General features: G+C 40.4%; 1 protein-coding gene across 1 annotated transcript; it reads right to left on the bottom strand.

Annotated features, from left to right (window-relative positions):
* Positions 1 to 4,367: 4,367 nt before the first annotated feature.
* Positions 4,368 to 4,817, bottom strand: LOC148117526 (spindlin-2-like). Its single transcript, XM_087902709.1, has 2 exons — positions 4,731 to 4,817; positions 4,368 to 4,583 (listed from the first exon to the last, which is right to left on the bottom strand). The coding sequence occupies exons 1-2, from the start codon at positions 4,800 to 4,802 to the stop codon at positions 4,368 to 4,370; spliced, it is 288 nt and encodes a 95-aa protein (XP_087758835.1). The 5' UTR covers positions 4,803 to 4,817.
* Between the last annotated feature and the right edge of the window lie 6,811 nt (positions 4,818 to 11,628).

Genomic DNA, 11,628 nt, shown 5'->3' with positions numbered 1-11,628 from the left:
ATTTCTTCACAGACATGAACTGGTGATATTTCAATAGGTTCTCCCTGACCTTCTGTCATTGTGTATAATGTGTTGGCAAAGCCACTTTGAAGTTATTGACTGAGAGATTTTGATCAGTGTTTCTGAATTACTGAGTAGAATTTACTCTCAGTAGGATTGGGGGGATTCTTGGATGGGTTTTCATATTAGTTCTCTGTAAAAAAATTACAACTCTGTGATTTTTAAAATCCTGGAAATATCAACAATTTTTCTCAGGATATCTTGGATCTAATAATGAACATATCTTCTGTCAGTTAACATATATGGGAATGTGTTGATGGGTAGTACTGACTGACATGTATATTTTGAAAAATGCAGACTGAGTGAAAAATGGATGTAAACTTGGAACATCTTCTCTGATGAAGCTCAATTGAAGCCTCAAACCCTGTCTTTGATATTTATTTAACAATGTTTCATTTGCAAATTTAAGTCCAAAAAAACAAAACAAATAAAAAAGAACAACTAACACATATAGAGCGGAACGTACTAAAATATCCATAAATCTCAAACCCATGGTGGGAGAAGGAAAGAAGAAGATGGATCCAGAAAAGGTATAGGATGCTGCTATGAGAAAAATGGAGAAAAGAGATTGCTTCTTAATATGTAAACAATATTTCAAATCTAGACATTTATAAACATTGAATTGATTTTTGTACATGGTCAAAGATAGGGAAAACTATCGAATATTAAAAGTATAGGAACGGACTTCTAGACCAAGACCACAAAAATAGTTTCAAAAATCAATAAATAAAATTAAAAATTTTCATCTGACAAAGGTAAATATCAGTAAATACAATCCCTTCAAAGATGAGAAAATAATAAAGATGATTTCAGTAGGCAATTCAAGAGATTAACTTGTAATGCCTTCTTTCCTTAAGAAGTTCAATATTAGCTCTGACATATTTCATAAATCTTGTGAGAAAATCATCTAACCTCTGAATATAAAACACCAGTAAACTCATTTAGACATGATACCATCAGAGAAGTGAGAGAATATATGAGAAAAATAGACATAAGATGAGACTTTGGTGATGGGGAATGTGAATTTTCATCTTTGTTCTCTCATGGTGACAGAGAAATTTGATGGAAATTCAATAAGTTAGTTAGTAATGTAGCAGGGTAAAAGATCATCTCGATAAAAAGGAAAAACAAAAGGTGCTCTCCGATTCACAAAGGATAAAGAAGCAGGAAGGGAAATCAGAATATTTTCACCTTTCACGATAGCCACAAATAGCATAAAATATCTTGGTAGAACTCTAACCAAGGAGGTGACAGACCTATTTGACAAGAACTATAAGTCTTTGAAGAAAGAAATTGAGGAAGATACCTCAAAATTAAAAAACTTGCTTTGCTCATAGATTGGAGGAATCATCATAGTAAAAATGGCAATGCTACCAGAAGCAATTTATAGATTCAATGCAATCCCCATCAAAGTCCTATCAAAATTCTTCACAGACCTTGAGGGAACAATAATCAACGTTATATTGGAAAACAAAAAACCCAGAAGTGTTTAAGATAGACTTTCAACTCTGTCAGTTTCGTTAAGGGGAAATTCACTTCACTTGCACAGATAACCTAGCAGCATCGTTTAGTGCACCGTTAAAGGCAAGGCAAAGAAGGCATGGAGGTGTTGTTGAATGCTTCTGCTGTTGTTGGGGATCTGTGTGGTTTTCTCCTCTAAGGGAAATCATTGGTGACATTCATGCATGATGCATCCTTTCTCTGTAAAGTATCCTGAAGTACTGAAAAGAAAAGGAAAATAGGATTTTCCCACTGACAATTTTCTTTTCCTCTTATTGCTATGACAAAATACGTGAGGAAAGCAACCTGGGTGTGGAGGGTGTTCTCTCTGTTCATGATGGGGAAGGTGTGGCAGTGGGAGTAAGAGGTTGCTTGTTCACAGTCAGAATATCAGGAAAGAGTGGAGACCAAGAACAAAGATGTCATGAATCTTTAAGTCATTTCCTTACTTAACTCAATTCCTCCAGTCAGGTTCTCTGTCTACAAATCCTCCAAAACCTCCTGAGGACTAAGTATTCAGAAATAGAATCTTGTGTGTGCCGTATCACAAGCAATCATATTGAGTACACCATGCTGTTTCTCAATTCTACATCCTTTTGTCCTGCCAAACTAATTTATTACCAATAAAGATAATTTGCTGCCTCTTTTTGGTCATAAAAGTCCTCTAAGTTGGTGCAGGGAACTTCTTATGTACCTTCCAATGTTGTTATGAGACCTTAAGGGGACAGCACATTGTTCCAGATAGCAAAGGTAACTGGGTTCAAACCTACAGTTACTTGTTGACTGGACAAATTGGTTTAGCAATAGCCACTGTATGGAAGAATGGAATGGACAGGGAAAAGGAGATGGCACAAGTGGAGGCTGGTATCATTGCTTGAAGGTCCTCTGATCTACTCATTTTGCTTTCCTTATTAGATTAGGACAAGAATTAAATCTCAATCCAAGGATCTCTGAAGCCTGAATGAGTTAAGTATGTGTGACCACAGTGATGTCTCTCTGTCTGTCATAAGGGGCAGGGCTCTTGATCTTCTGACTCATTGCACAGGGATGTCAGCTGTCATTCTGTGGTCCACCTAAGTCTAATGCACAAGAGTTGTCATGGTTGCTGCTCTGTTCTTCCTGACATGGTATCCACCCACTGAGAAATCTTCCAATTCCTCCACTGGAAGTGTAAGTTCTTCTTAAATGGAAGGTTCTATAATTGAAGAGACATAGATGTTCTCTTTGGGAAAATTTTGACAGGGGACAGTGGTAAATGGCAGAAGGGAAGAAAGAATAGAGAGAGTGACAGAGAGAGACAGAGAGAGAGAGAGAGAGAGAGAGAGAGAGAGAGAGAGAGAGGGAGGGAGGGGAAGAAAGGATGAATTCATTTATTCCTTGGAGTGAACCAATGGATGAGGAGACCTAGTAAGATAAAATGTGCTGCAATTCCCTTGGACAGTCAGGCTGAGCTGAGAGAAGAAAAGGTTTTCCACTAAGAAGGAGGCCTAGTCCACTTTGGATTCTTTGTGCTCCAGGTGCACCCGGGAGAGTGAAAATGATGAGGATGAGGAGAAGAAGGTGCAAGGGTGTACCAGCATACCTTTGTTCAAATTCTCATCCACTTTGTGGCTGAGTCACCTGACGCGGCTTAGCAAACCTATGTGCTGAACCCTGACTAAGTTTGACATCACCAACCTTGTAACCGAGTTTGTGAAGATGGAGAACCAAAAATTGCCAGTTACTGAAGGTCAGGATCCTGGCATGATGGAAGCCAGGCATCAATATCTTAGAGGTATTGCAGGGTTGGATGTGTGTGTGGGGTCTAGGCTACTCTCCACCATCAACAGAAATACTTCAGTTAACTGATATCATACAGCTCTTTGCATATATTGTATGTGTGCATGCCACACACCAACAGGCATCAAGGTATACATGTTTATCCTGTCTGTGGGTGAGTCTGTTCACCAGTTTCATAGCACAAATCTCAGAAAACATGGGCTAGGAAAAGGGAAAAATATTTTCATTACACAGCAGGGCAGATGTACAAATGAACTCACAGGGGTTGGACAGCATGCATAAGACCTGTGCTAGACCATGTCACGAGAGACATAATCCCGCCATGAGTAAGTAAGTGGCAGACAGAATCCTGGCATGAGTAAATAGGTGGCAGACAGAATCCTGGCTTAAGAAAGCAGGTGGTGGATAGAATCCTGCCTTGAGAAAGTAGGCAACATGAGGTCCAAGCCTTTGTGAAGGAGCCTCTAGAAGGGGAAACTTTTCTCTAAGCATATTGCTCCTGGTTCCTCAACGTGCTCCCGTGGAGAGCCACACACAGTGAATTACAGCTGTTACAAAAAAACATTAATTAAATAAAACCTGATTTTCTATGATTCCGAGTCTTCATTTATGTCCTTTCCTGATCAGTCTGTTCTGTTTCCTCTAAAGTCCCAAATCCTAATGCTGCTATCTGTTACAGCTTACCTATGACATGCTACTCCCTCAATCTATACCCTTCCCAGAGTTCCTACATCTTTTTGGCACATCTCCTATGCTTCCTAAACAGTCATATTCTCTTCTTTCCCACCCCTCATCTCCAGTCCCTTCCTCTCCCAGGAGACCAGACCATCTAAGTCCTGTTCTGACAAACCTCATCATTTACCAAACAACACACCATGTTCAAAACTTTTTATTTTTAGACCAAGACAAATTTCATTGAAAAAGATATCAGGGTTATTAGAGGACATGAGCTATCTCTGAAAAAAATAACAAAGCATTCCTCCCAACACAATTTTATGCCTGCCTCTCCACAGTTTGTGAATTTCACTTTAACAGATCTTCACCAAATCATAGACATAGATATGGGAGTCATTATCAATTTTGATGAAATGCACAGAAGATTTGGTGGGAACTTTGTAAATGATTTTGCCTGTCTTTTGGGTTCTGTCTCTTTTATTGTACTGCACACATTTGCCTGTCAAGACATCCATGCCTGCTTCCTCTTCTGGAGGATACTCTGGCATAATGTGGAGGGTGCCTTCAGTGTAGTCATCCAGATGGTGGTAAGGGTACAGGACAGTATCTTTCTTGTTTGAAAAGTAGAACATGGTTGTAATGGTTGGCACCTCATCTGGGGCCACGCCACTTGACTCATCCATAGAGCCTGATATGATGTGGAGGTTGCCTTCAATGTAGTCCTTCAGGAAATCATAAATGTACAAGACCGGATCTTTCTTGTAGGTAGTATAGAACCAGGTCTTCATGATGGGCACCTCCTCTAGGACCATCTCTCTCCACTCATCCTTAGAGCCATTTGTGCCCTCAAATATTTGTTTTACTGCTTTGCCCATGATGACATTTGCAAAGTGAGTTTTTGTTTCCTGAGGAAATGACACTTTATTAGGCAGTATCCTAAGGTTTAAAATACTTTCATCATCGTGAAGCTCCAGTCCATAGACACAATCAATCCCATCATACTTCAACAAATAGACATAGGGTTTTGTAGGCAGTTAATCTAGAATGATAGCATCCCATTGGGTGACTGGTTCATTGCCTTCCTTCCATCCATGAGAAATTCTGTGGCCGCCAGTATTCTCTATGGTCTTGAAAGGCCTGAACGGTTTTTGCTTCTGGAGAGGTGACCCATCCCTCCTCTGGAGTGTTTGCTCACCTCTCATACTCAGTGGCATCTTCCTCATGTCTTTAGACTAGTGTGGTTGGCCACAGCACTCCTGGTCCACTATCTTTTGACTCTTTTTCTGTGCTTGGGCTTCATACTTGTCCACTCTCTGAGATGGAAGAACTCGACACTTTAAATCACATATGAAGTCATTGCTTCCACCATTAGTGTCTGCAAGGAAAAGAAGGAGAGGTCATGAGGTTAAGACTCTTTTCTGGAAGTACTTTGTTACAGGTGATGAAGACAGATGAAGACAGAAGGTTTGGATGCATAAATGTAATTTTGTCATAAGACAATAGTAGGAAAATTAGCAAAATATTCTCTACAGCTCAGTGTAACTGTCTCAGAGATGCATTCTTGCTGCCCAGAGACAATTTGCCTCTGTTGGGAAACCTACTTTCTGACTGAGTAGGTCAATGAGAGGAGGCAGTATGCATATCCTCAATGTGAGTAACAGAAATCTTAACATAATGGCAAAGAAGCCAGAAGGACAGCCATACCTCTCCTTTCATCCTTAAGACATAAGTCAGGTGGCTGCACACAAAAACCCTTGCCCAAGATCATGGCACTACTGACTACTGGCTCTCTGTATTGTGTCCCCTGATCTAGACCCAGGTTAATTACATAAAATCATACTGTAAAAGGAACACTGGGCCCCTTATATCTTGATGCAGAGGCTTGTTTATTCACACATCCCTGACCATCCCCCATTGCCTGCCCTATTGTCTGGGAGGTTCTGGGCCCAGGAACAGTTCCTTCTCCTGCACTGAGGAGATCCACTCAGAGTCAGTCATAACAAAGTTTAGACCAAGATGCCAAGACTCTCCTGGCTGCATTTGAAGGAGAGTAGGGCAGGCACCAATGCAAGAATTCCTCCAACAATCTGAAGGGTAACATGACAACACCAGAATCCAGGGATCATGCAACAAGGAGAACTGAACAACCTTCTCCAGAAGAAATAGAAGAAATCGACTTTAAACAGAACTATATGAAAATGATAGAGGAACTTAAACAGGAGGTGAAAAACTGCCATAAAGAAATGGAGATAACAAAAACAAAAACAGATGAAATGAGGAAATCTCTCATAGATAACCTAGAAAATCAAGAAACAGCAAGGAAAAACATAAGGGAAACAGTTCAAGATTTGAAAAATGAAATGGAAGTAATGAAGAAAACACAAATCGAGGGAAGGCTGGGTATGAAAACTCTGGGTAAACGAACAATAACTACAGAGACAAGTATTACAATGAGGGATGTGTCCATGCACTGAGATAGTGGAACTGATATACTGGGAGAATTCAATGCCAGCTGATATGGGAGCGATGGAGCATGTGATCAAACTGAATACTCTGAATGTGTTTGGCAATGAGGACTGACTGAGAAGCCAAGGACAATGGCACTGGATTTTGATTCTATTGCATGGACTGACATTGTGGGAGCCTGGTCTGTTTGGATGCTCAACTTTATATACCTGGATGGAGTGGGAAGAACCTTGGACTTGCCATGAAGCACAGTACCCTGACTGCTCTTAGGACTAGAGAGGGAGAGGTAGGTGGGGAGAGAGAGGAAAAAGATAGATGGGGAATAAGTAGAAATTTTTAATAAATAAAATAATTAACAGTCTGTTTGGATACTCACCTTCCTGGACCTGGAGGGAAGGGGGAGGAACTTGAACTTCCCACATGGCAGGAAACCCTGTCTGCTCTTAGGGATGGAAAAGGAAGAGGAGAGGGAGTTGGGTGAATGGGAGGGTGTTGGGAGGAGGGGCGGCATAAATTCAGAAGATATCAACAGCCCTACTTTTAAAATGGTTAACAAAGTATCAATATAAGTTAAACAATGGCCTATAACAAAGGAGAACCAGTTTTAGAACTGGTTCTAAACTGGTTTTAGAACCAGTGTTATATGAGAAACAAGATGCTCAGAAAACTCAAGAATTAACTCTGTATAAAATTCTTGGATATTTGTAGTTTTGTTGTTTTTTTCTTTTCTTTTTTTTATTAAATTATAAAAGTTTCCATTTCGGCCCCTCCTCCCAACACCCTCCCACTCCCCCCACTCCCTCTCCTCCTCCCTCTCCATCCCCTAGAGCAGTCAGGGTTTCCTGCCCTGTGGGAAGTTCAAGTTCCTCCCCCCTCCCTCCAGGTCCAGGGAAGGTGAGAGTCCAAACAGACTGGAGCGCCAAAATCCAGTATATGCAGAGGAAGCAAGTCCCAGTGTCATTGTCAACAGCTTTTCAAAAAGGCTCCGGGCCAGCCACATTCAGAGAATCTGGTTGGATCATGTCCTCGTTCAGTCCCAGTCCAACAGGCCTTGGTGAACTCTCATTATATCAGTCCCCTTGTATCAGTGGATGCTCGCATCCCTCGCAGTCCTAATTACTTTTTTTATTTTCTTCATCCTTCTGTTCCTCATTTGGACTGTGGAGTGCTCAGTTAGGTGTTCCAATATGGGTCTCCATCTGTATCGCCATCCAATGTCGGATGAAGGTTTCCTGTACCCTTGCCTTCTTTGCTCACGATCTCTTTCCTTCTGCCTCTCATTTGGACCTAGGGAGCTAGGTCCAGTGTTCCAACGTGGTTCTCCGCCTCCATCTCCATCCATCGCCAGATGAGGGTTCTATGGTGACATGCAAAATATTCATCAGTATGGTTGTGGGCCAAGGCCGGTTCAGGCACCCTCTCCTCTGTCCAGAGAACCATCTAGGGATCTCTCCTTGGACCGGGGATCCCCTTTATAATCAAGTCTCTTGAAAACCCTAAAATGATTCCCATAGTTGAGGTATATACTTGCCTGATCCCATATCCATCCTTCCTCCCTCCCCCCCATCCCAGTCCCCCGATCTTTCCCCAATCCTCCCCTACTCCCTTCTCTCTAACCTTCTCCCTTTCCGACAACCCTCCCACCCCCCCCATGCACCCTAGGTTACCTGGGACTCTTGTCTATTTCCTACCTCCTGGCGGGTAGCTATATAATCTTCATCAGGTTCATCTTCTCATTTAGCTTCTCTAGGATCACGAATAATAGGCTCAAAGACCTTTAATTATGGTTAGAATACACTTATGAGTGAATACATACCGTGTTCCTCTTTTTGGGTCTGGCTTACCTCACCCAGTAAAGCATTTTCTATTTCCATCCATTTGCATGCAAAATTCAAGATGTCATTGTTTTTTACCACTGAGTAAAACTCTAATGTGTATATGTTCCACACCTTTTTTAACCATTCTTCTATTGAGGGGCACCTAAGCTGTTTCCAGGTTCTGGCTATTATAAATAGTGCTGCTATAAACATAGTAGAACAAATGCTTTTGTAGTATGTTAGGGAATCTCTAGGGTATATTCCCAAGAGTGGAATTGCTGGGTCCTGAGGGATGTTGACTCCCAGTTTCCTGAGAAACTGCCACACTGATTTCCACAGTGGCTGCACAAGTTTGCATTCCCACCAACAATGGATGAGAGTTCCCCTCACTCCACATCCTCTCCAGCATAGGCTATCTATTTTTGAGTTTGGCTATTCTGACAGGTGTAAGATGATATCTCAAAGTTGTTTTGATTTGCATTTCCCTGATTGCTAAGGAGGTTGAGCATGACCTTAAGTGCTTTTTAGCCATTCGAAGTTCATCTGTTGTGAATTCTCTGTTAAGTTCAGTACCCCATTTTTTAATTGGGTTAATTAGAGTTTTAGTGTCTAGTTTCTTGAGTTCTTTGTATATTTTGGAGATCAGACCTTTATCTATTGCAGGGTTTGTGAAGATCTTTTCCCAGTCAGAAGGTAGCCTTTTTGTCTTACTGACAGTGTCCTTTGCTTTACAGAAGCTTCTCAGTTTCAGTAGGTCCCATTTATTTATTGTTTCTCTTATTGTCTGCGCTCCTGGGGTTCTGCTTAGGAAGTGGTCTCCTGTGCCTATATCTTGTAGACTACTTCCCACTTTCTCTTCTATCAGGTTCAAAGTGGTCGAATTAATGTTGATGTCCTTTATCCATTTGGATAAAGTTTTGTGCATGGTGATAGATATGGATCTATTTTCATTCTTCTACAGGTTGACATCCAGTTATGCCAGCACCATTTGTTAAAGATGCTATCTTTCTTCCATTGTATAGCTTTAGCTCCCTTGTCAAAAATCAGGTGTTCATAAGTTTGTGGGTTAATACCCGGGTCTTCTATTCGATTCCATAGGTCGACTTCTCTGTTGTTATGCCAATACCAAGCTGTTTTCAATACTGTTGCTCTGTAATAGAGTTTGAAGTCAGGGATGGTAATGCCTCCAGAGGTTCCTTTATTGTATAAGATTGTTTTGGCTATCCTGGGTTTGTTGTTTTGCCATATAAACTTGATTATTGTTCTCTCAAAGTCTGTGAAGAAGTTTGATGGGATTTTGATGGGAATTGCATTGAATCTATAGATTGCTTTTGGTAGAATTGCCATTTTTACTATGTTGATTCTCCCAATCCAAGAGCAGGGAAGGTCTTTCCATTTTCTGGTATCCTCCACAGTTTCTTTCTTCAAAGACTTAAAGTTCTTGTCAAATAGGTCTTTCACTTCCTTGGTTAGAGTTACCCCAAGATATTTTATGCTATTTGTGGCTATCATGAAAGGTGATGATTCTCTGATTTCCCTCTCTGCTTCTTTATCCTTTGTGTATAGGAGGGCTACTGATTTTTTGGAGTTGATCATGTAAACTGCCACATTACTAAAGGTGTTTATCAACTGTAGGAGTTCTTTGGTAGAGTCTTTAAGGTCGCTGATGTACACTATCATATCGTCTGCAAATAACGAAAGTTTAACTTCATCTTTTCCAATTTGAATCCCCTTGATTCCCTTATGTTGTCTTATTGCTATTGCTAGAACTTCAAACACAATATTGAAGAGGAATGGTGAGAGTGGACAGCCTTGTCGTGTTCCTGATTTTAGTGGAAAGGCTTTGAGTTTCTCTCCATTCAATTTGAGGTTAGCTGACGGCTTGGTGTATATTGCTTTTATTATATTTAGGTATGATCCTTGTATCCCCAGTCTCTCCAACACCTTTATCATAAATGGGTGTTGAATTTTGTCAAATGCTTTTTCAGCATCCAATGCAATGATCATATGGTTTTTATCTTTCAGTTTATTTATATGATGGATTACATTGATAGATTTGCGTATGTTGAACCAACCCTGCATCTCTGGGATGAAGCCCACTTGATCATAATGGATAATTTTTCTGCAGTCTGTTCAAACACTTCAATTCACTGTGCGAAGTGAATGGAGTGTTGTTTCCCTTTGTAAATGCTGTAGTTTCAGAGAAAATCACTTTGGTTTGTAAGTGCCTTAAGCTATTGAGAATCATTCAAAAGAAATTCACTTGCGTTTCTCTTAAAGAGAAGCAGTCTGTTCAAACACTTCAGTTTACTGTGCGAAGTGAATGGAGTGTTGCTTCATTTTGCAAATGCTGTAGTTTCAGAGAAAATCACTTGCTTTGGAGACTGCCTTTAGCTTCTTACTAGCATTCACAAGGAACTCCCAAGCCTTTTTCTTAAAGAGAAGCAGTCTGTTTAAACACTTCCATTCACTGTGCTAAGTGAATGGAGTGTTGCTTCACTTTCTAAATGCTGTAGTATCAGAGAAATCACTTTCTTTTGAAAGTTCCTTAAGCTATGTACATGCATTCAGAAAAAACTCACATGCGATCCTCTGAAAGAAAAGCAGTCTGTTCAAACACTTCAATTCACTGTGTGAAGTGTATGGAGTGGTGCTTCACTTTCTAAATGCTGTAGATTCAGATATAATCACCTTAGTTTGAAAGTCCTTTAAGATACTTAAAAGTATTCACAAAATGCTTCTGAAAGAGAAGCATTCTGATCAAACACTTCAATTCACTGTGTGAAGTGAATGGAGTGTTGCTTCACTTTCTAAATGCTGTCGTTTTAGAGAAAAACACTTTCTTTTGAAAGTGCCTTAGGCTACTTACAAGCATTCACAAGAAACTCACATGCATTTCTCTGAAAGAAAAGCAGTCTGTTCAAACAATTCAATTCACGGTGTGAAGTGAATGGAGTGTTGCTTACTTTGTAAATGCTGTAGTTCCAGAGAAAATCACTTGGTTTGGAGAGTGCCTTGAGCTTCTTACTAGCATTCACAAGATATTCAAATGCGTTTCTTTGAGAGAAGCCGTCTGTTCAAACACTTCAATTCACTGTGCGAAGTGAATGGAGTGTTGCTTCCCTTTCTAAATGCTGTAGTGTCAGAGAAAATCTCTTTCCTTTGAAAGTGCCTTAAGCTACTTACAAGCATTCACAAGAAACTCACGCACGTTTTTCTTAAAGAGAAGCAGTCTGTTCAAACACTTCAATTCACTGTGCGAGGTGAATGTAGTGTTGCTTACGTTTGTAAATGCTGTAGTTTCAGAGAAAATCACTTTGTTTTGTAAGTG

Source organism: Myodes glareolus, chromosome X, assembly GCF_982192425.1.
Source record: "Myodes glareolus chromosome X, mMyoGla1.1, whole genome shotgun sequence".
In the NCBI taxonomy this organism is placed as follows: Eukaryota; Metazoa; Chordata; class Mammalia; order Rodentia; family Cricetidae; genus Myodes; species Myodes glareolus.
The sequence above is the reverse complement of the archived record's forward strand: the minus strand, read 5'-3'. Positions and strand labels throughout refer to the sequence as shown.